A 24,829-nucleotide genomic window follows, 5' to 3' on the forward strand; every position below is an offset into this window, starting at 1 on the left:
ACAAGAACCCAAAGCCAGTATTTGTTTGGGGAGAACGCGTACACCTGTGTTTCACGTTTGATGCGATTATGTCTGGTAGTGTCTTTTTAATTCTTGCGCTTCCCCTCGTGAGAAAAAGCATCGTTGCACTCTCGACAGCCTATGGTTCAAAATAAAGCAGCAGAAAGAACAAGCGGGGCCTCATTTATAAAAAACGCTGCACGGATTCCGCGTGGAAACAAACCCGAAAGAAAAACGCTCGAAATCTCATCGATCACGGCGCGAGCCTCGTCACGCCGCCCTGTTAGCTCGCGTAATTAAACACGAATGATTAACGACGGGCCTGGTGTGACTGTTAACACACACATCAATCAGCTTGTCATTATAGGATTTGTACATGAAGCAATACTGCAAATCACAAGGAGAAATGTCACGGAGCAGAAAATGCGGGTGATTTTGAGTCGGTCGGACTTGGTGGGTGCTGTTTTTGTCTCTGGTTTAGGTAGATCGGCGTGTCGCAGACAGCAGTGACGGGGGTTTACTTTACAACCACATGAACAACACAACAGGTGTAATTAAGTTAGATTTGAAGAGAGATGATTAATTATTTATGGGCAGGTATGGGTATAACACATGATTGACACATGATTTAAAAGACAGTTTAATGGGTTGTACACAGCAATAAGTGCTTGTTAATGTACAATAATTGCCAAATTGTAACCCTTTTGAGGATGTATTCTACATTATTATAAAGGGGTTTAACTTTACGGTCATTCAGTATCTATTTATGCATGATCCTCCACTTATTAATGTCCACAAGAGACATTGCAGCTTTTGACAAACGCATTACGAACCACTTACAAATTGGATTTTCTTTTGTTCACTGCATTTGACTTGAGGTTTTTGAACTTTAATTCATTTTGTCTTTAGCATGCAAGTTTCCATAAACGTATGGATAGACCAGTAACACCCTTAAATCCCAGCATCTGTGTGGGAGTCATGCTTCTATTCAATGCGTTTATAAATGAGGCCCCTGGTGGACAGAGTACAAAAAGCCTTTAACGCAACAACAGCTAATCCGAAAACAACTTTAGCCCACTTAGGGTATGCAGAAATACTTAAAATCTCTCTCTTCTAACACAACCAACCATCACACATTCGCTGCTTGACCAAAACTATATTTCTCTTTGCTTCAGTCAACCGCCGACTGGTCAGTTTCCTCCAGTGACCGCAGCAGGTAGAACACGTAACACTGCCTAAAGCCTCAACACAGACAAAACGATACAAAACAAAACCATCCTCCCTCCACCCCCCCAAAAAAAAACCAAAAAAAAAAAACCTAGATTTGATAATCATCCACACAATCTATGAGTGTTTTCACTGACCGCCTTGTCGCCAAGGCTTCAGCCCACAGTGACCCACTTGAGTGCATCTCAGGTAACGGTGTGCCGACTTGTACGAGGAGTCGTCGGGGTGGAAGAGGTCGGGCGGAGGGCGAGGCGGCCACCTCCCCGTCCTCTTCTGTCCCTCCTGGGCATCCCTCTTCTCCTGAGCTCATCAGTGTTGTGTTTGTGGAGTTTTAATGGAGTTGTGGATCACGTGCAGGGCGGGGTGGGGGTCGGGGCGGGGCGGGATGGGCGGGAGGGGACGTGGGGGGGCCAGGGTCACTGCCGTCGATCCTCCGTCTCTGACCGTGAGAACGCCATCACCACATCCTCTGCACCTGAGAACCAACAGGAGGTGGAAATGTGCATAAATAAACATGATCGGAAATCAAAAACAGATCGGAGATGTTTTATTTCAGTGCAGCACAGAAGATGAATCATGATGCAGAAGTCCAATGAAAATCTGACTTCAGTTTCAGAGGATGAGTACAAATGCCTCGACAGGGAAACTAATATTTACTTTTGTGACTAATCGGAAATGAGTCTCTGGTTTGGTTTGCATCAGTACGAGGCGTGTCTCTTATGTCTGACTGAGGTGAAACACACAGCTTGCATTATGTGCACTGAACACAAAAATAAACACAGCATGCAAATTGTCTTTTTTTCTGACTTACAGAAAAGTTTAAAACTTAGAAAAGGGTTAGATTTAGCTAACTGTGTACCAAAAGTTTTTGAGCTGTTCGACTGGTGACAAATGCTCGACCTCTAAGTTAATGAACACCAAAGTCAGCTGTGGCTTTAAAGGACAATGATCAGATAATGTGACCAGTGACTATAAAAGTCCACCTTCAAAGTGCAGCTTTATTCAAACGACACGATGCCACAGATGACAAGAGAAACACAAGGAACGGCTGCTGGCTGCTGGTTTGTCAGTTAGAGCCGTAGCCAGACACTTAAATATCCATAACTCCACCATTTGCCATCTAAAGAATCCTGTAAGACATCGTGGTGTGACAGAACGTCTGCCACATGATGCTGTGGTGTCTGACAACACAATAAAAAATGTCTGCCAACTCCACCAACCCCTTCAGGAAGAGGAGGAACATGGAGACCCCACTTCTCATCTGCCTTTTTATGGTTTCCAAAAAATTGCAATACTGGGTTGTTTAATGATGCTCATTCTGTTGTAGATGATGCTGTGTGTTGGAACAACAAATACAAATATAAATAAACATATGTCCCTATGCTGGAAAGAATAGATAGAATTTAATGACATTTTACGTACTTTATTTATACATTTTTGTACAGTATAATTATCATTTTCCTTCTACTTGGTCTATGTGTGATAATACAATCACTGCTATTAAAGAAAAAATCATGATTTCGATTTGAGACTTTCCCTCGACTCATGCACGTTGACTGGGACGTTCAGAAAAGCCAAAAGTGGTCAGAGTGTTTGTTATGCTACTTGCACAAAAACATGGCTGTTCCGTGCTATCAGAGACGCATTAGCATTCACTCTACACCGCTGTTCTATCTGTAGACATCCCAGACCTGTCTGAATGCTGCATGAACCGCTGGATGTCTATGAGCCTTCTTCTTGTTTTGAACTATTGATTTGTGATCAGTTCAGCCAAAACAAATTTAAGTTCAAAGTGTGAAGCGAGCCAGGTTTTCTACAGGTCCTCAGATCCCGTCGGCGTCTTGTAAATCCTGTTAGCTGTGACTTTAAAGTCGAGAGGGAATACCCCGCCATGAAAATCCTTTTGGTGCATGCAGGTAATTTCCTCTATTGCCACGCTCAGCTGTTGTGGGAAGCAACCGCCTGCCATCCCAGTGCCCCAAACTGGAGCTGCTGGAGCACAATGTGTGGTGCTGACAGCAGCATCCTGCTCTGCCGTGATAACACTTAGATCTGAGGCTTCGGTACCGCTCAATCTCCTAAGGTGCAAAATCGTCTGTGAGTTCACAATACTGAATTCTAGCTGATGATATTAACCTCAATACGCTGTGGAAGAGAACAAACAATCAATAGGCACGAAGAAAAGACACTGAACTGATATATAGTACACAAAGTCGGATTTCTTTTCCCATTCCTTTTGTGCCTCTTTCAATTTCACCAAGTTAATGAGGACCAACCGATAATTACAGCCTCATCTGGGTTGAGTCAACTAATGAATCTTGCCAGCTACACAATAGGACTTTGTCAGCTGGCTTTTGTTTAACAAGGAATCATTCATTAGTCTGTTGCCTACTGTGATTCATCAAGTCATTTGGACCGGCCCACACCTGCGGAGACTGTTTTTTTTCCCTCTCTGATAAGTGAATATACATTTTCCTATTCAGTTTGAGAAACATTAAAAGAAACACACAGCAATGCTACTTCAGCGCCTCATTTATCCAACGTTGCTTCATATAGGCCTCATTTTTAGCAAGAACTCATTTTAATTTGACTTCAGGCTTTAGATCTTCTGAGAACTCAGCCAGATGAAGTATTAAAATCACTTTTGTACTGTTGTACTCAGCAGAATGGCAAAACGCATTTGCTTCTTTATAATGGAGACTGAATGTGACACCACAAAGTTCACACAGTGAGTCGAATTCTAGTTTCTGAAGAAAAAAAAGAGCCTTGATTAAAAAGATTGATTAAAAAGCAGCTCCTAAAGAAGAGAGAAGCAAAGTGTGATCATGTATTGATACAAAAACACCTGACAGGCACGATCACGTAAGTATCATTAACACCAACGTCCACACCTTTAAAAACCGCTCCTATCAGCACCTTGTGCGTGTCTGCTATAAAAAGGCTTTCTTCGCCGCAGCCCTGAAGTGCTTGTTACATTTAATTATTGTGGAGATACGAAAGTAGGCCAGGGACTGTGAGCTTCCACATGTATTTGGCACAAAAGGCGGACCCTCCTCATCAGACAGCACAGACCCTCCAAACACAGAATTTCATTTTTGCCATCGCTCTGGGAAAATAATTAGCATCTTTCTACGCCGCATTCAGGTCATGTTGGAGCTTGGTAAGATCAAGACTTCTTCGGAGGGGGTGGAGGGGGCCTTTTTAATATGAACTTTCAAGTTCTTTGTCCCATGGGAGCTTGCTGGCTTACCAAATCGAGGCTGTGGCAAAAAAAAAGCGAATAGGCGAAAACAGCATGGAGAGAGGAAACTGGGAAGAAGAGATGAAAAAATACTGGCAGAGACGTGCTGTTCGACTCTAGTTAATAACATAAATCTCATCTGCTTTGAGACAGCACGTACGGATAATGATGCTTGAACAAGAGACAATTATGTAATACAGCACAATAGCAAACTCGACCTGAATTACGCCGCAGCTGAATAGCACTGCTGTTCAAGATCATGTTTTTTTGGCACGGGAACTCGTAATAACACCCATTTGTCACAGAAAAATGCCAGTCAGAATTATTCTGCGTTTGCGTGAAGGAGCTCATTCTTGTGTAACGGGCAGTTCAGAGGAAGGACATGTCAGACAAGCGAGCAACTTGAGCCGAATAACCGGCAGACGTTCTCTCAAAATACATCCACGGAGTCATATGGACGGCTGGGCTATATCTGAACACTTTGCCCGGGCGTCATGTTCGGACCTCGCCCTGCCACAAACACACCGAACGCACACGCAGAAACAAGCAACATGATGGAAACGTCAGGTCCCTTAATGCTGTTGCCTAGCGACAGATAAAATCAGACCGCATCGGTGGCGCTGCTGCCAATGAGCAAACAGCTTTTGGTTTGTTACAATGCAGCTCTCGTGTCCAGGCATTCTCTCTCTCCCCAATTCACCCGACACCGATTTCCCTTCTCGTCTCGGCACGACTCCGGACAGCGGATTACACAAATAACAGCAACATCAGCCATGTCATCTGATTTTTATCTCCACAAATACTTTGAAACAGAAAAAAAACAACCCTATTCATGACAGAGATTATTTTTCCAGGAGAAGAACACGGAGGTAAAGTAGAACCTTATCGGCACAAAGTTCTTCCTTGAAACAAATGTGAAAGATATCAGACATTTGGGTGTATTCTATACCAAAAACACTAAAATTAAAATTCAACAAATAGCATTCAGAGATGAATAAATAAATATTCCCTACTTGCAGCCCTTTCTTCATCCCACTAAAAGCAGCCGCGATAGGAACATCAGTCTATTCACATGAATTAATTCACAAACAGACGCCCTTCACACTTCTGAGAGACTACAAATCAATATGTGGCTCACCTAAAATAACAGAGAAACATAAAAGCTCCGCTGAAACCCCTCAGGGTAAGACGAGCTATGAATTAACCCAAAAAAAAAAAGAGTTGTTTTGATGTCCAAAGCACAGTTCCAGCCCAAATAAGAAGAGTAGTATCTGTATGAGGACTACTGTGTCGCTGTGTGATGAAGAAGCGACGGCATTTAAGGTCACAATCTGTGCGGGGTCAGCCGAAGGGATAAAGGCGAGGGACCCCCACTAAACAACAGCAGGGGTGAGTTAAGAAGCAAGACACACAACGGGGGAGTGTGTGTGGTCCAGCTCTAAGCGTTCACCAAACACAGTCCACGTTAACATAGAGATGGCTTTAAATGACTGAGCCATTATTGGCCTACTAGTGGTATGCTGAGGGTTGAATTGACTCAGTTTTTAAAGCACAGAATTAATTTTACTTCATTTTTCATTACGTCTTCTTGATTACATGATTATTTGGAGTTTATATCAGTTTCAGTGCACATCTTGCTGCTATTAGTTTAGTTTCTTTGTTATTTTAACGTGCAATCTCGGTCAGGTCGCCCGTTCAACATACTTCAATCAAATGCCAAACTCCCTCCTCCCCCAAAAAATAACTAAAACTCTCAAATTTCATCATTTTCTAATAGAAACAAATAACGCCAACCACATCTAAAACATCCAAAAAAGATGGCACCTTAAGGATTTTCCGTAAATCCTATTTTTGGAAAGAAAAAATAATAATTGTAATGATTTCGATAAGTTTAATTAAATCCACCGAGGACATCGAATTTGTGCAGCACTTTAATCTTTAGTTCACATATTTCTGAGAAGTAACTTCATTCATTTGAACCCCCAAACCCACTCTTGTGTTTATGTTATCTTAAAAAAAAAAAAAAAAAAACTCATCAAGGTCCCACAATTTATCAAAACCAGAAAGTACAAACAGAAAGAATCAATAGATGTTCAATTTTCCAAGTGTTTCTACATTACTTATCCATGTGGCAGCTAAGATTAAAGTGTGATATTGGATCAAAATTCTCTTCATGCTTTGTCTCGTTTAATAATTTGCCAAAAAAACACCCAAAAACCTAACTAGATTCTGTAAAAAACCAAAAACTCTGCCGTCCTCAGAGCAAACACAAAGCCAGAAGTGACTGAGCTGTGACTTTTCCGCTGAACAGAGCAGATAGAGATTTCACATTAAAATATAAGTCAAATACCTACAGTATGTAGAGTTGCAATTTTTCTCTATTGATAACTCCGGCGGGCACTTTAAAACATGTTGCATGAGTTGATTCCAGGTTTTTATTTTAAATTTTAGTAAAATAAATATTGAACTTTGTTTCTATTTTATGATTTATGGCATTAACTGTGTCAGACAACACGAGATACGTTTTAGTTCTTTCTGCTTCTAGTCTTGGTTGTGCTGTTTTCATTTTTATCATTATTATTATAGTGAAGAAGAAAAAAAAAAAGTCCACAGTGAGGGAAAATATGACAGGGCCAAAAAAAAAAAAAGTCAAATAAAATGATTTGAGATCATTTAAACATGACTTTAGTAAATCTGACCTTTTCCAGGCCACATCCAGAAGGTAAAAAACTCAAAATACAGCAGATGTGTAGGATTGGTTTGGTTACATTTTTGGTTTCCGTTACCAATGAAGCAGAGATAATTACAAGAGAATTGTCTACTTCAGTAGATACAAGCTGCTGTAAAGCTGCTATCCCTTATTATTTGGCTGTACAGCTATGTATCGATTCACCCATCTGGGATAGAGATGACAGCATATCCAAGGTGAAAACCATCCCTCTGTGTTTTAGTGACTAAAGTTAGCCAGATGTGGTACCTCATAAATCGGAGTTTCTGGCCCGGATTCATGCCGCAGTAAGAAACAGGATAAAGTAAGAATCAATACGACTCGAGAAGTGGCAAGAAGCCAAACAAAGAGAAGGGCCTCGCTCTGTTGGATATGGTTTTTACTTTTAAAAAGCAGGTTTAAGGACACCGTCATATCAAGAGTGTAAACAGACAAAAAGAAACAAGATTGTGTATTGATTGGAAACGTGTGCAGCGACATCTGAAACGACAGAGGCCACATCGCTGTAGGACGGGACAGGACTGACTGAGAGCGATTGAAATCTCTCACTCTGGCTTTGCAATTAGCACTCCAGCTTTCCTTCAGGCCCTTTAATGACACCTGCACCAATCTACCGATGCAGCACGTCACAACAACAGCAGAAACCCACTGGGAGGCTCTGTTTTCCTGGGACAACTGAGGTTGCTACGGCAACCACCATTCTCCCTCTCCTCTTTTGTTGAGGCCCTTCTGGGAGGAGTAAACTTTCCTCATCAAATCAGACAGGATAACAAGTCCTGAGACTGCCGGCTTCATGAGTGACTCAGACAAACTATATTGTTTAAAGTGACAGTTGCACAACGTGGTGAATAAAAGCGTTAAACGGGAGGAATAACAGCCTGTGTTCAAGGATGAAACCTCTGTATTTCCCATGTTTTTGCTTTAGCCAGGAAAGCCTCCTTAACTCACTTTAAAAAGACAAAGACATTATTCAATATTAGCCAAAAAGTCTTAATTAACACTAAAAACGGGTGCCAAAACAGAAGCCTCACTTAATGAGTTCACACTTCATTTCCAAACATGATAGCCGTGTTTAAATATCACACACAAAGTCCTGCTTGTCCTCCGTTCCTCTGCATCGCCAAAATTAAGGCATTCACATGAAGAAAGATGAATTAAAAAAAAATAAAAAATAAAAAAACAAACTCAGCTCCAGCGCCTTTGGCAGAGAATCCAGCGCTGGCCTGATTAAAATTGCAAAACAAAATTCTGTATTTGCATGTATGGTAATCAGCCAATTAAAACTATCTGAAATGCAAATTAAGTGACCCGTAGACTTACAAGAAATATGAGTTGTAACCGCTGTGAGTTTGCTTTCTCTTGTTTGGCGCACAGAAAAAAACAGAATAGCATTTGACAGTTAATCAGAGTCTGAGGGAATGATTCAGGGTTTGAGCAATAATTTCAATCGGTCTGATCAGATGTGATGAAGGATGACAACATTTCTGCTTAGACTGCAACACCTACAAACTCCCTGACAACAGCAACCAGCTTAAACATTTGTCACATTAGCATTTCTGCGTTTTCGCACTTACACTTCTATTTAACACTTCCTGCATACAGCCCGGCCATGACTTAAGAGCAATCAATATCTGAGTGTGCCTCCGCTACGCCATCGTGCCCTCAGCGCCCTCTAAGCATGCCGCCACTCAATCAGTGAGACCACGCCGGACACGTGACGCGATCGCTCGATGCCCAAACTCCTTGAGGAAGCTGATATCAGAGCCTCCTGCATCAGCATGTTCAATCTACGCTCCGTTTCAAACTGCTGTGGCTGAACGGGTGAAGTTTCTCACTCGAGAGGGAAAAATCTCTTTGGCTGGACCCATCTGACCTCTGTGAGCCTCTCTAGTGCTAACAGCTTTAGCGCTGGTCCAATTGGAAAAGGTTGAATGTGTACTGTAGTCTGGCATTCTGTAAACCTTAAAGGTAGCAGGTACAATTATATTATTCAACAAGCAAAGAGTGAGTCATTCACTATAATTCATTACTCATTAAAACAGCCAGTTGCAAAGTAGGAGTGTGTCTTTCAAATGTACAGCAGACCATGAAAGAGGGAAATCAAGAATCGCTTTTCCTTACAGGATGATGTCATTAAGTTCTCAATACTACACTGAAGAAAAAACACTTATTAACTAAAGCTACACGCTCAGTGTCTGCTGCAGATCAACCAGACTGAAACGAAGTCTGGAAGATGGAACTCCTGTAAGTAGGTACATTAATGATATAAGATCAGAAACAGACAAACAGCCTCTGCCTGGAAAACTGCTGGCCAGACACAGGAGGCCTCCATGTGGCTGCTTTGTGATGGTCAGCTGGGACAGACGGTGCCGCTGCTGCATGCAGCACGATGCCATTACAATAAGGTGAGAACAGGGTGAAACACCGAGAGTAATGCACGATTCATCTCCACACCCTTGTGGCAACGATGTTGCAAACTTGGTTTACATTATTTATTTTCAGTCATAACACGCAGTACAGTTAGTATTAACAGTATAAACAATCTAAATCAAAAGCCTGTGTATAAAGTGGCGACTGAACAGGTTCAGACAGAAGCCACGCTTATGTACGCCCAGCTTACATTCTTATCCGTTTAAGCTCCCCTCCAGACATCAAAAAAGAATCAATCAAACCTGTCATCTTTGAAAATAGATTCTTGTGAACCAAAAGCAGAAATTAGTCTAGCAGCACAACAACTGAAACACAATCCAATGTGAATACTTTCCTCAAAATGTATGGATTGATTTTACATCAAATCAGCTCGTGTATCTCTGATCTGCTAGAAACTTTTTAAAATCAAAAACATGGACAGTTAAAATCCTATTTGTGAGATTTTAGATTGAAAAATTATGAACTTGTGAAATATTCTCTTTTTTCGACCCACTTCCATTATATTTTTAGCACATAAAATGTTTTGGTTATGTTTAACAACAACAATATCTAAGGAACTATCAGAGCTGAATATATAATACCTGAAATGACTAAAAACATCATTACATGCCTTGTAGTCAAAAAGATTTCTCCTCCTCTATTTGAATCAAGTTATCTATCAATATTTTTGTTTTCGTGATACAACTTGTCGTACCTGCTCAATCAGTTATGAAAGGTAAATGAAAATAACTTGGATTTTTTTGGAAGTGTTTCATGATAAAAAAAAAAAAAGTATTCTGTTTTTTTGTTTCGTATTCTTGTATCATGCAACAACATATTGTTCAGAAAATATCACCAGTTAACATGATCAGTTTTTTCGTTAACATGTGCTCTGTGATGGGACTTTTCACTTTCATTCTGACCTACAACTGGAGATTATTTGATCACTTGTGTAATATTTCAGATTCTGAATCAATGGCTTAATAAAAAAAGACATCGAGAATTTCAGGATTTTATCTTTAGTAGTTTGTGAGATTTTGTTGTTCAGACATAGTGTCAAATTTCAATATGCAAAGAAACATGCCTAAAGTGGGTCGTCAATTAAATTTTAAAAAATACACAGAAAATTAGAGCGTATTTGATATCCAGACAGTATTTCACAAATATCTTTACAGATATCCGTATTCTGTGCCGGAAAGATTTCAGGAAAATTAGAGCTGGCTGAGCAGAAATTGCTCTAAAAATTTAAATATTGGGGACTTTTTTTGGTATTTATTTATTTATTGACCCAAATCAAAACTGTCCTTTAAAATGTGCCACATTGTTGTTTGAAGTCTGTTTCTATGAATTAATTTTTAAAGGTACAGTGACTTGCTGCTGGGCCATAAAATATTTCCTTTCATCTAGTTTTTTTAAACCCCATTACCAAGTCTAAATGAGATCAAATAGTGGAGTTCCCTCATCGTGAAGCTAAACATCTTCACACCGCCTTGAAGGATCCCAAGTGTGCTGCTGATACCTCCAAACTGCTGTCCTTCAGTGCACCATTGAATATTTAAAACCAATTAATTCTCAGCCATCTCCATGATACCTAATCACAATACCTAAGACAAGATGCAGACCACTAATAATTTATTGGCACACTGAGGAAGTGGCGAGCTGCCAAACGACACTAAATGTGTCTGTTTTTGTGATGTATAATGCATACTTGGAGCACCGCTCGCCAGTCATATTGTTCCATAATTAATGACGCTCCTTTTAGCTGTATTGACAAAGCAAAGAGTTCTGTAGCTACTAAAGGGCACGAAGCAGGAGAGAACGAGCGCATGCAGCACAAACTGACAGCTACTCTGTAAATTATTTTAAACAGACTGAAAACGTCTGTTAGAAATTAGTGACTTCAAATCAGCGCTGATCTCAGATGTGGGTGCCGCGCGGCGATGATGATCCGTCTTATCTGATGCAATGCTTTATATTCTGCTGCTTCATGAGGAGACGGTGTTAATAATGAAAACCACACTGTCTGTGATGCAATGACCCACATTAAAATTTTAATGGTGCGTCCCGACACTGCAGACTGAGGCAGAATTGAACAAAATGTGATCATGTAGTTCAGTACAGAGGTGATAAAAAAAAAAAAACACTGGAGAAGGACAAAAAGACAAAGTCATTGCACCTTTAAGTTGCATCCTCAGCATCTTATATAATCACAACCTAATCCTTGTCCAACACAGAAAGATGGGGTGTTTCTAAATTCGAGCAACACTGATTGTTTCCTTGCAGAGAAAGGACACAGACAAGGACATCCAACACCTCACTGTGGGTGAAACGTCACAGGCAATTTTTCTGACTTAAAGCTCCCCTGAGGGACCGATATCACACGGGGCAAAGCTGGGCCTGAGCCCCAGCAGGTTTACCACAGGAGGACAGCGGGGGCTCCTACCTGACAGCCGTGTTTTAGACTGAGCCTGGAAAGCAGCTGATAAGTCGAGTTAGAAGAAAAACAGTTTGCTGCTGCTGCTTTCTCAGGTGACTGCAGTGCCTCTCCACATGCAGTATTCCATTTAGTGCAGCACCCTCTCCTGGTTTAAACGTGTAACAGCTGTGGAGTCGATCAGAAAAGCTCAACAGCACCCTCTGGTGTCGAGAAACAGCTCAAACATCACATGTCACGCCACATTATCCATCAAACGAGGTGCTATAACAACATGCGTGAACGGTGATTTGTTCTATAATGTAAACACCGCAATGTTCCCTGTCTCTGCCAATTTTGAGAAGCAGCGGTGAAACTAGAGATGCGCTCATGCTGAGGATGAGTCATTTGTTTCCAGTCAGCCACTGTTGCTGTTTGCTGTGTGAGTAATCTCGCGGTGCTGGTGGGCCGCTGAGTCGGCCTCAGTGCGCAGTCAGGGAACCGCTCTGGTGTGCCGGGGTACAGGCTCGAAGGGAGTGATGTGTGTGCAGGGATTTTCCCTTGTTTCGTTCCATGCACAGTAGCACCTCTGCGACCTGTGAGGGGGGTGTTTACGGGCCAATGCTGTTTCGTATTGTTGCTATAAACACTCTCTATTTGCACTCCAAAACACAAAAATTACAACTATGTTGTTTGATAGTTACAACTATCACCCTGCATTGAAAAGCAACGTAATCAGAATTTCAAAATAAAAGCACATTCAGAACCACTTTCCAATAAAAACAAATAATTCCCAAGAATAACAATAACACTGGTTGGTTAGACTACTGTACTTTGAATTTGTGTGTGTGTGTGTGTGTGTGTGTGTGTGTGGGTGTGTGCGTCACAGCCTTACCCTGGTCTATGTTGTGCTGTGGGAGTTGGCTCATCTGACTGTGGACCACACCTGCGTAATTCCGGAGAAAAGCCTCTTCACTTGGTGTAAGCTGAAGAAGAGTACACAAAGTGGTTTTCAAAATTAGAAATCAAGTAGAAAGGCAACAAAATTTTGTTCTCAAACACAAAGTCAAACCTTTATTATGATAATAAGAGAATCAAAAACCAAAATAATTCTCCCAGAGGCAGGCATGAGACATATTGGATCCAAAATATTTTCCGTTTCAACATTAATTAGTTAAAGTTGTTTTGGTGTACACCTCTTTAGATATTTTAGAATCATGGGAATATTTATCTGTTCTACTCATTTAGAAAGTTCTACTGCAGTCTGTACAATAAGTGTCAACCTTTTAGTCACTGAGAGGAGACTCATTTCTAATGTTGTCTCCTCTTGAGAATAGAAAACAATTCTTAGGTTATGAGCTGAGACTTTACCTTCTCAGTACACAGATGATTACACTCACAGCAGCTGATACTGACGGCAGCTTTGGAAACATTTCACTTGAAGGCGTGTGCATAAACCTGACATGACACCTGTCACAACATGAAGGAGCTATTATAACTATGACTCGTTGTCGTTAGGTGTCATTCACTCAGTTATGTCTTTTTTTTAATGCAGAGTTGGCGTTGTTTGAGATGTCTTTGGTATCACAGCTTCACGCTGACAACATAAACATGAAATAGGAGGCCCAATTAACACTTTAAAGAAACTACTTAGCATGATGTGTTATCTTTACATAACATTAAACTCTTGTCAGTTTTGACATTGGCTGCCATTACACATATGCATTTTAATTATTTTGATATTAATATTTTCCTTGACTTGAACTGCAGTGGTACAATTTGTGCTGGTCCCCAAACCTCGAGTCACACAACCTCAAGGTTAATGTCAAGTTGGCATAACAAAAACATCTCAAACAATGTCCACCTTGCATTGAAACTGACATAAATGACATCCTTTCATGGTGATGACAGGTCAGTCTTATGCACACAGGAAATGTACGCCTATAAAGCTTCTCTCCATCTGTTTCTAGAAGCACCCATCTTAACCATTTTGGGACTGTAATGAGGGTTTCCGGTGTTAATGACCAAGCTGACAAGGTTTACTGGGGGCACATTTCAGGAGCTTAAGATTTGTGTGTTTCCTGATCATACAAACAATAATTGTGTGTGACATGTGCAATAAGAAGTGGAAAAAAACAACTTTGCTTTGGCAATTTAAAAAAATGTGTAAGATGTTTATGTTAAATGTTAATCAAGAGATTGAACTTACATTTGATCCCATTTTCTTTAGCATGAGCAGGACCCGCACTTTCTGTTGGATGTACATGTCTTCAGGAGACTTCCCCGGGGCCTCCTCGCGGTTCATCCCCCCTGCTCCTGTGGCTCTGGACACACAAACACATGCGCGTTACACAAGCCCTGCGAAAAATCACAGCTACACAAACACTCAGTGTTACTAGAAGTTAAAAATATTTACACACGGGGTTGTTGCGGCCACACAATCTGACTGGCAGCAAGTCGACAGAATGACACTCCGTAAAAACGTGTGGGGTGAACCATCACCGACGCAGGTTTGAAAAGTAATCAAGACACTTTGAACAATTATTCTGCTCAAGTATGGATACTGCACAAGAATTCTGTGCGTGATGAGAGTTTTTCCAACAGAACATCTGCACTGACAAGTCAGAGTATTCCTATTATACCCATGCACAACACTGACTACTGCATGCATATATGTATATACCGTATGTCAAATACATTTCTGCAAATATTTTCTTCTATCTTTTCACAGGACAACACTGAAGAAATGACACTTTGCTACAGTGTAAAGTAGTCAGTGTACAGCTTGTATAACAGTGTAAATTTACTGTCCCCTCTAAATAACTCAATACACAGCCATTAATGTCTAAACCGCTGGCAAAAAAAGTGAGTACACCCCTAAGTGAAAATGGACTCACTTTTGTGACATACTGTGTATATATATACTCTCTCCCTGCGGATATCTGAGCTCCTTAGCCATACCCGAGGCAGGAGACTTGTCTTGAGTAAAGTCACAGTGCAGGTTTGCTACTTCACAGCATCATTAATATTGCATAGCAGTTTTCTCGCAAATCTCACCCCTGCCTGCTTCCATCTCGTATTCTCCATCTAACTAATGACCTATTTTCACTGTCAGTCTGCAGAGATGCAAAATATAGGCAAAGGGGGAGAAAAAAAGGGGGAGGGAAAAGAAGGCGATAAAAGGAGCTGCCAAAGCTAATGCGGGTGACAGAAAAAGGATAGGTTCCGCTGTGATAGCACACACACATCAAGGTCGGCTGTTGTCACATTAGATCTCTCCTACAATGCACCAACGAGACAAGGCGCACGGCACGGCTGGATATCCAGCTAATGAAAAAGCTAAACATGCAGAAGAAACAATTCACAGAAAAGAGTAAAATAAATCTTTGCAAAGGATAAATTCAGCGAGAAGAATATAAGATGTAACGGAGAGAATATCAGTATGCAAGTCAGGATTTGTTCTCCCCTAAGAATAAATCATAAAAAGCCTACGGGAGCCACAGTCACTATGATAGTTCTGGCAATTTATTTTGGCCTCTTATCTATACAAAGGACCACTAATGCATGTTGACAGGCTGTTTGATGTAGGGTTATATTTAATTGAGGAGCTGGCTCGCCCCTTTCCAGAGCCCAGGGGAGAGGATGAATGGGGTACCATTGGCCATTGGCTGGCATTTGTTTGCCACTGTGAGCATGTGGATTCATCCAGATCAGAGCAGCTGGAGACCATGCTTCTGGCTATAGTCTTTATAATTATAGCAACCTTGGGTGGATGTTAACTGCAAGCAACTAGCCCTTGACTTTGTCTTCGTGCCTCCTTTTCAGCCACAGAAAGCGGTAGCTGGACACCGAATGAGGAGCAGCTGAATACATTAGTTATTCACGTCAACCTGGGCGTCAGGCACAGTTTAATTGGAGAGCTGCTGAAGACTCAAAGTAAGGCAGACATGAAAAGATTGAGAGAGCTTGCCGGTGTCAGTTCAGTTGCTCAGTAAACCTTCAGGGGATTGGTGGTGGTGGTGGTGTGTGAATGTATTTGGGTGGGGGTAGTGACGGGGAGAGGATGTTGGTGGAGGGTGTGGGAGGGGGTGGCCATGTCCTTAGATCAGCAGCAGTGACACGTTTGATCACGTCTCCAAGCTCCTCACTTCAGATAAACGGGAGAGCTGAGACTCCAGGCAAAGAGACCTACCAGCGAGGCGACACGCAGTATGAAGACTGATGGAAACAAAGGAGCACCAATCTGCCTGCCTCAGAAGCACACTGGGAATAAAACGGTCACTGCGCACGACCGGATAAAAAAAGCAGAAGATGAGGAAAATGACTGAGGGGTGCGATTACTCTAAAAGGTGTCGTCTTGTACTGAGATGCTTGAAGACAGGAAACAACAAAGATCCATTAATATTCAGGAATAATTTAAGACAATGTAATCATTTTGGTGTCTGCTAGCGGACATAAGGCCGATATACTCCACATTCATCATCTGTATAAATAGGCCTACTGCTTTCATGACTGAGGCATTTCAGATCCTCTGATGTTTGCTTTTGAAGTTTGAAAACTGTCCATATTTAGCACGATGTCTGCCCAGGCTCCTCACTGTTTCGAGGGTTGCAGATTTTACCAGCCAGAAAAAAACTGTTTTTATTTTATCCTACTTCCACAGAAATATCTGCTGTAAGAAGAACAAACATAGTGCACAAAATCCCACTGGGAGAATCTCTGTACAAAGTAGAAAAAATGTGGAATTGTAAATGAGGGTGATCATCTTCTATTGTCGTGTTTAAAAAAAAAAAAAAAAAAGGTGGGGGAAAGGAAAGGAGACAGATGCCATCCTTTTGTGGATTTCACCTTTTTATTCTTCTGGCTGGAAGGAGCCAGAAAGACTAATTTCTAGATGACTATTTTGGGCAGCAGAGCAGCTACAGAACTGGAATAATTACAGTTCTGTTACTCAGTGAACTGGATCACAACATGTACACAACAGTGATTAACATTGTGCATATGATTATGTAATGAGCAGTTTCATGTATGCAATCTTGCTGAACAGTCAGCCAGATGGTAGTCTGGTACCTGCTGCTCAATGCCACAGACTTAACCTCTTAATGACGACTTCCTGGGCCTCTGGATTACAAAATTTTAAACCCACTGTTTCAACGCAGAGTCCAGATAGAGATGATTTTAAAGCCAAAAAAAATCATATACAGTTTGTCTAAATAGTCATTTGTATTATCAAAGCCTTTTATCTTGAAATATGCGACAATAAAATGCTGCAACAAACTGTTTTCACTTGTTAATTAGAAAGAAATATGTTTGTTTTATGTCTTATAACTATATACAGTAGTATTAAATCAATTTTCTATACCCACTTTATCCTGTAGAGGTAAAAAGATTATGAGACATACCAATTATCATTACATGGCTTGTTTTGGCCAACAAATAGTCCAAAAGATTTTCAGTTGCGTTTGCGTGATAGGTTCAACCAACAGTCTAAAATCCCAAAATATCTCATTTAAGCAACACAAGGAAAAGCAATAAATCCTCATATCTGAGAAGCAAAAAAACAAAAAAGAAATTGTTTGTCGTTTTTTGTTTTGTGAAATTACAAACTTTTAATCCATCAGAATAGCAGATCGTTTTCTACAGCCTCCGTAATGAACTACTGCTTCATCACCGTTTTGCCGAGTGACCCAGTAAACGCAGCTCCCCAAACATCCAACTTTCTATTAGACAAAATTGAAGCTGATCAGTAAAGACGTCTTTTCTCATCGTATCTGTTTTGAGTTGTGTTAGGATTAAACTCTTCTGGGAACATACAAAACACAAACTCCTCTATTTATAGACACGAGGTGGTTGAGTAAACAACAAACTCCGTCTAGCCCGCTCTGACAGTTTACACCTAAGATGCTGTCTGTACAATATTCATATGAAGTGACGCATCTGCTGCTCGTTAACTAGACTGCTCCAAAAAGGAAAGCATATACAGAGCTGTGCAAGAGATTTAAGTAATTGCTAAAAAAAAAATGCTATAAAGTGAGGATGCTTTCAAATATTGCCATGAATAGTTTTGATGCAGCAAACAAAACAATACTGTAACCAAATGAATAATAGGTGTGGCGACATTTTACCTTTCTTGTCTCAGTAGACTTGCACACAGTTTTAGGTACTTGTTGCCAAGTTTCCACAGCTCTTCAGTGAATTCAGTCTTCTGTCTGTTCATGTAATCTCAGACTGACTCTACGATGGTGAGTTCAGGGCTCTGTGGGGGCCATACCATCTGTTATAGGACTCCTTGCTCTCCTTGCTGCTGAATCTTTAAGAATCTGGCTTTACATTTGGGCTCTGTGTCAGCAGCATTATGAATCTGGGATCAAGCAGACACCTCCCTGATGGTAAGCTGTGATGGACATAAATCTGCAGCCTGTTCTGGGACTATCTTAGCAGTTGGACGTGCCCAGTAAGGCCCTGTTGTCCAGGACATATTCTGACATGGTTCCTTTTAATGTGAAGGAGCAGCGGCTCTGCTCTGAGCTCCATCAGCTCAGAGCACCTGCTGCCATTTTTCTGCACCCTGGTGGTCATGTTTGTGCATTGGTGAGCTTCCTGGATTTGTTTCCACATTGGACAAATGCCCTTTTGGCTGCAAGTCTACTATTAAGGACCACCTCTGACCACACTTTTCCAGATTGTAGATGAATATAGTTCTGAGCTGAAGGCACAGCAGACCATCTTTCAGTTTCCAAGGCAAGCCCAGCTTGTGGTACATTCTGTTTTCGTAGCTAACAAGTCCTCACTGCTGCCTATTTCTTTGTGCAGCACAACTGGGAACATATGTCTGCTATGAAAATTCTGTCTGTTGGAAATCTTATTGATGCAATTTGCTGTTTATTAGAACAACATAACTTGTTTAACTGTTTAATCATGTACTGGATAACATGTCTACAAATTTAGGAGCACATGTGGAAAATATGACATTTCCTATTTGCACACTGACCCAGGAGATAAAAGATAAGTGTTTCAGACTAATGTCTCGCTATACGTTATAAAAACAGGAATATCATGAGTGAGATTATAACTCTGCTAAAAAACTATACATTTTGTTTTAGAAAGAAACTATGTGCAGCCTACAAAAGTCATTCTTGCATTATTCTCACATACATGCTCTTCTGTGCAGCATGTCTCTGACCATTTTAAGGACCACAATAAAGATGCTGCCAGACTCCTTTGTATGTGCCCGATGTTAGGTTCTAGAGGTAGCTGGGCTCAACACTAATCCCTCGAGGGATACTCAGCCAGCCTCAGACACATACGGCTAATATTCCAGACGTAATCAAAGGCTTTCTTTAATGCTGATCTAGCCATAATCCCCCCTCTGCCCGTGTGGGGCTCTTGTCAGTGTTGTGATGTTGGGCTGAGCTGAGACATCAAGCTCTTTGAGCCCCTCTAGGCAGTCCAGCTAAACCACATCATCACTGAGACTGAACTAAGGAAAACCAAAGTAAAAAATAAAATAAAACAACACAAGGGTCAGCTCCCAATGTCTAAGCTGTGCTCTACACAATTTTATGGCTTTAAAAAACAATTTTTTTCATTATCGTTTAATGATACCACTAGTTTCCAATAAAAGTATGATAAAGAAAAGAAAAAAAAATCCCAGTCATCATGGTGCCATCTTAAAATATCTTGTTCTGAATGACCAACAATCAAAAATGATTTATTTACCATGAAATATGACAAAGCAATCCTTTCATTTGAAAGGCTGACATCAATTTTCACAGATTTTGTTTGGCAAATGACTGGAATAGATTAGGTTAATTGATGTTTAAAGTAGTTTGCAGTCATTTTTTTTGGTCTTACTGACTTATTACTATCTGTTGCCACCACTCATTTTAACAGCTGTGCTTTCTGCCAGTCCAGCCTCGTGTCAGGTTGTAGCTCTTTGACATTTAGATAAAAGCATACTGCATAAATGCATACAAAGCTTGACTGTGTAAGTGTATAAAAAAATAGGTTAAATATATCCTCAAACATTAACTTTTCTCAGTTTTGTTCTAAAACCACAGTGCAGTAGTCAAACCTTTTAAATACATGCAACATACAAGTGACTCTAGTGTCCTAAAAAAATGTATTGACAGGTATTAGTTTCATCCTAATTTACATTCACCATGATACATCGCAAATGGCTATCTTGAAATTAATTGTGAATTGGAGACGGACCTATATATGATGATGTAGCACCATAATCCGATTCACTGCATAGCACAAGGCAAGACACTGGATATCTGCTATAGCTGTAGTAGGCTGGAATATGATTGAAATTAACATAATATGTTCGTATGAAGCATTTTTTAAATTCCAGTTTGTACTTTGGTAAGATAAACGTATGAAAAAACTGACTGAACAACCCCTCTGTCTGTATTTACACCATGTCAAGTTGCAACTGTGTTGTTCTTACCAGGAATGTACACACATGTCTAAGGCAAAAGGGGGCAGTTGGGGGCTGAAAACAAGCAAACAACAAGAAAAATAGAGAGAAAAAAAACGATTTCTCACAAACAACTTAAACAGATTCAAGCTTAATTAAAGAGAGATTTTTCTTTCTGGGACGCTGATGAGTGACGAGTCAGATATATCCAGCAAAAAGTGCCCAGTCAGGGTCTAAATGACAAGCCAAGGTCTAAAATCATATTGTGATTTAGAATAAGTGCTGCTGTGACTTCAGCATTTACTAAAAGCACTGCTAAATTTCATACAACCCTAGCAAAGGAGATTAGACTTGGTTCAAACGGTCACTGCACGGCAGAGACGCTGTCAAAGCAGTGCAACACTTCTTAAAGACGTTACACATTCAGTAACGCCACTTAAAAATAGAGGAAAGCTTTTTCCTCACACGTCATGCTGGACTTCCTGTGTACCAATGTGTCTATAAGTGTCTCTGAGAACCAAAAACACGAAGAACACTTCTCAAAATCATTTCAGGGCTCTGGCTGGGCCACACAGTGCAATCAGGGTCTGCTGCCAGGGATTACAGTACGCAATGTGATAGGCCTTCACATTTGCTGAGGGTCAAGAGGAGCAGAGGCTGCCACAGTGCCATGGCCCATTTGCACATATCCTTGTCCACTGTCACTGGCTCCAGAATCAGCTGTTCACATGATGCGCAACGTCTGATTTACAAATAAAATTCCTCTAGCAAGCAGAACTGAAGTCCGCAGGACTCTGAGAGGTCAATAGCCGCGACGGAAGGGAAAAACTGAGAAGGAAAAATAACTAGAATTCAGTCATGGGCTGCTCCAACATCCCAAGCAAATGTGTGAGAAACTTAAGTAGGCTATGAGCCTGGTGTGGCTGCCAGCTCAGCTGCCAACAACCTGGCCTGGTTCTGTAGAGCAGCTGTGTTGCTGCAGGTACACACACACACTCACAAATGCACACTTACTTCTACTGATGGTTAACAGTGCTGTGAGAACTATTAACACGACTAGTTAGCTGAAATTGAGACAGAACAATGGTCTCGTTCAACACTGCAGTGCCGCAAAAAAAAAATAAAACAAAACCATTAATCGGAATGAGACTTTTTAACTGATCATGTAATACTGTTTGACAGTATATAAAAAATTAAATGAAGTATTGCCCAATTCATTTGTCACTTAATTACTTGATCAACCAATTATTAATGGGTGAAAATAACCACACAGATTCCCACAGTTCAGGTTCAACTGCATGTTTTGTTCAAAACAACAATGACAAACTTAAAAACAACAAATTCAAATAAATGTAAAACAGAAGAGAAAAGCATTAGGTGCCCATATTTTAGAAGCTGGTACAAACTTTAATTGTACAATAAATTGTATTTATTTTCTAACTTTCCAAATAATTTTTTTGGCAGTTAATAGATTCTCAAAATTGTTGACAGAATGTATCAGTCAGTTAATTGTTTCAGCACAAGAAAATAACATGTAGACTAAATAGTAACATCTATCCTGTCGTGCACCACACCACAGCAATGGTGAAAACAATGAAAACTACTCGACACCCAGCAGACTGACTCCCTTTAGATCTGGGCTGCTTGGGGTCCTGAAACAGCACGAGCACAACGAACAGACACCGCAGGCCAGAAAGGCTCTGACTCGGACTCACTGCTTGTCTGCACGCTGCCGTCTGCTCACATGTACAGTGTTCACAACAATGGCTACAGTATTTGGGGACAATGGTGATGAACTAGATTGTGAAAACATGATTGATAAGTAGGTCATGTCTTGTTGTCACCATGTGAGGCATGAACTCAAACAATCTTGCTGAACTGTACAAGCTTAGTTCATAGCTGGGTTTTTGGGTGTGCTTAACTGTCCTTTGACCATTTCTGCACCACATTAACTTGATACTACAGAGAATATGTTACAGTACATATTTATACCTAAAGCTAATGCGCAATTTCGTTTTTTCCTAGAAAGCTGAAAGAGCTTTTTTGCAAATAATTAAATTTGCATATCTGTAATAAGACTACTACGGTTTTTAAATGTAACCCTGTCTTTTAAAGCTTTATACAATTCACAGGATCTGATTTTGCAAATGTTTCTGTTATATCTAATTTGATAAAGCTCTGTTTTTTTTACAGACCATGCTATATAAAATAATTAAATCTCATCTGGTATATGATTACAGAACATCTATGCTCACTCCTCAGGGTCCCTCAAGTGAATTGAAACAGAAGCTGCTGCCTTAAGCTGGTCCCTTGGGGGTGCCGCTGCAAGATTTTCAAAGGAGCCTGCGTCAAGGCAGGGCATAAATTTCTGATTTGCAAACAGTTATATGATCCATGTGCTTGGAAGAATACAGTGCAGTATACCATGCACAACAGACAAAAAAAACATAGTGTTCCTGATGACTTACAAGAAGCACAACAGGAAAATGAAAAAGGTTGAAATAGAAAAGATTGCTGTATCTTTAGGTTTGATTCTTTAAAATCATTAAAAAGACATGCTGCTCATGTGGGGGGCCTCCGTCATTCTGACTGAGTGTGAAAGCCACAAGTGGATGCAAGCGGCTCTAATGTTACAGTGTCAGGCCACAACAGGGCTACGACGTGGCGCGGTTAATGCTGACAGGATGACAAGTGCTGTGCCAAACACAGAGATGAACCAGCCTCCCTGTCCAAACTCTGCTCGCAGGCAGCTGATGACGTCCCCTCAGGGCTCGAGGAGGCTGCGCAGCCGCCGAAGAGCACCTGCCATGAGTGTGAGGAGGCACTGACGGGGAGGGAGGCCAGCGTGGTCCAAGTCTCTCTGAAAAACCCAGACAGCTAGGGGAATGTGCAAACTAAGGACAGGCCAGAACCAAGGTCCAGAACCAAGTCTAGTAGTTGCCAGGAGGATTGCCTGCGGCCAAGCCCTGACACACACACTGGCTGCAGCACTCGTCCATGCCCAGCTGCCTGCAGGGTGCCAGCTTCGCCACTCAAAGGGGTTGTCAGCTATCTGACATGTGGGGGGTGGAAGCAGACACTGTAAAAGGCGAGGTGGCACAATGCATCCATGGGTGGCACGATCCAAAAATAGAAAACCAGTTAAGTGAGCTATGTGAAAAGCAAACTTGAGCATGAATTTTGAAATAAAGTGGCTCCATGGACAGCAGCTTTTATGGGTTTTAAATCAACTCTCAGTCTGCCTTGGCTGACTGGTTTGATGAGTGTTACAAATGGGTTCCTATGCATTTACATGTAGGTTTTCATCCTGTGTGTGTGTTGTGTGTACAATTTATTATCAGCAGGAGACAGTAAACTGTGTTGATGTTGAGTGTATTAATGGAAATGTAACGCACACTAACGTTAGCTGAGCTTGTTTCTGACTGTATTATGGACAAATCGTGTTAGTTTTCTTCCAAAGACAAACACTGGATGAAAAATAACTGGAATGCCTGAACCCTCAAACACAGCAAAATGCAACAACAAGCAGCTGTTTTGTTTTTTTTTTTTCCTCGAGATGGATACACATGACCGAGCAGTTCCTGTTATCATGTTGCGGGACGCAGACTATTCAAACTGTAGCAGCGCTCTCGCTAGCAAGCAGCGAGCCTCCAGCGCATTTTCGATACGAATATTGAAGCTATATCCGTCTCGGAAAAACGCAGTGGCCACTTATTTAACGACTTACAAGTCGACTTTGTTTTAATTTAAACACACGTTTCGTTTAGTCTCCGCCAAACCCGCGCTATCCTTGGCAAAGCGGCCAGTGCTAACAAGCCAAGCTAGCTCGCTAGCATGCCCCAGACAAAAGCCTGAATGAAGTTCCTATGGGTGCAAACACCATCCAGGTACCGCCGCTCTGCCAGAAGTGTAAAACGCGGGGATTCAAACGCACGTATCGCTCCTGAAACGCCTGACAATGTGCTGCCGGACAACAAGACGACAGATAAGTGCTTACCCCTCCTGGTCCAGCTTTACTTTCTTCTGTGCTCTGTTTGAATGGTGTGTTGTTGTAGGAGGGCGTCCTGTTCCGGGGTCACATCCCTCCAGTCGGCAGAGCTACGGCGGACTGACTCAACGCAGCGAGGCTCCGGCTGGATTCTCAGTACCGCTGCCGGCCACCGGGGGCGCCACCGGCCCGGCCAACGACACTGCACATGGCCTCCGTCATCTGTAACTATCTGAATCTCTATTAATACAATTTCTAATTTTATTTTAATAACATAACTTCTTAAAATCCCCTTTAAATACTTGATTTTATGTGATTTATAAATATTTTAATTGTTCAACTGTTTTTTTCTCTTTTGTTTATTTGTCTTTATTTATACATGTTGCATAGCTGTCTACACA

The 24,829-nt window shown here is 41.1% G+C and overlaps 1 protein-coding gene across 1 annotated transcript; it reads right to left on the minus strand.

The window, feature by feature from the left end:
- Positions 1–6: 6 nt before the first annotated feature.
- ctnnbip1 (catenin, beta interacting protein 1) lies at positions 7–24,723 on the minus strand. Its single transcript, XM_008282598.1, has 4 exons — positions 24,438–24,723; positions 14,228–14,342; positions 12,914–13,004; positions 7–1,702 (listed from the first exon to the last, which is right to left on the minus strand). The coding sequence occupies exons 2-4, from the start codon at positions 14,321–14,323 to the stop codon at positions 1,644–1,646; spliced, it is 246 nt and encodes an 81-aa protein (XP_008280820.1). The 5' UTR covers positions 14,324–14,342; positions 24,438–24,723; the 3' UTR covers positions 7–1,643.
- Between the last annotated feature and the right edge of the window lie 106 nt (positions 24,724–24,829).

The sequence above is a fragment of the Stegastes partitus genome, unplaced genomic scaffold, assembly GCF_000690725.1.
Source record: "Stegastes partitus isolate 25-593 unplaced genomic scaffold, Stegastes_partitus-1.0.2 Scaffold278, whole genome shotgun sequence".
Taxonomy (NCBI): domain Eukaryota; kingdom Metazoa; phylum Chordata; class Actinopteri; family Pomacentridae; genus Stegastes; species Stegastes partitus.

Coding starts and splice junctions, on each gene's coding strand:
- ctnnbip1 (XM_008282598.1), bottom strand. CDS start 14,323: ATGAACCGCGAGGAGGCCCCGGGGAAGTCTCCTGAAGACATGTACATC. Junction 13,005..14,227: donor TAAAGAAAATGGGATCAAAT/GTAAGTTCAATC, acceptor ACTCTTCTTCAG/CTTACACCAAGTGAAGAGGC. Junction 1,703..12,913: donor ACAGCACAACATAGACCAGG/GTAAGGCTGTGA, acceptor GTTGGTTCTCAG/GTGCAGAGGATGTGGTGATG.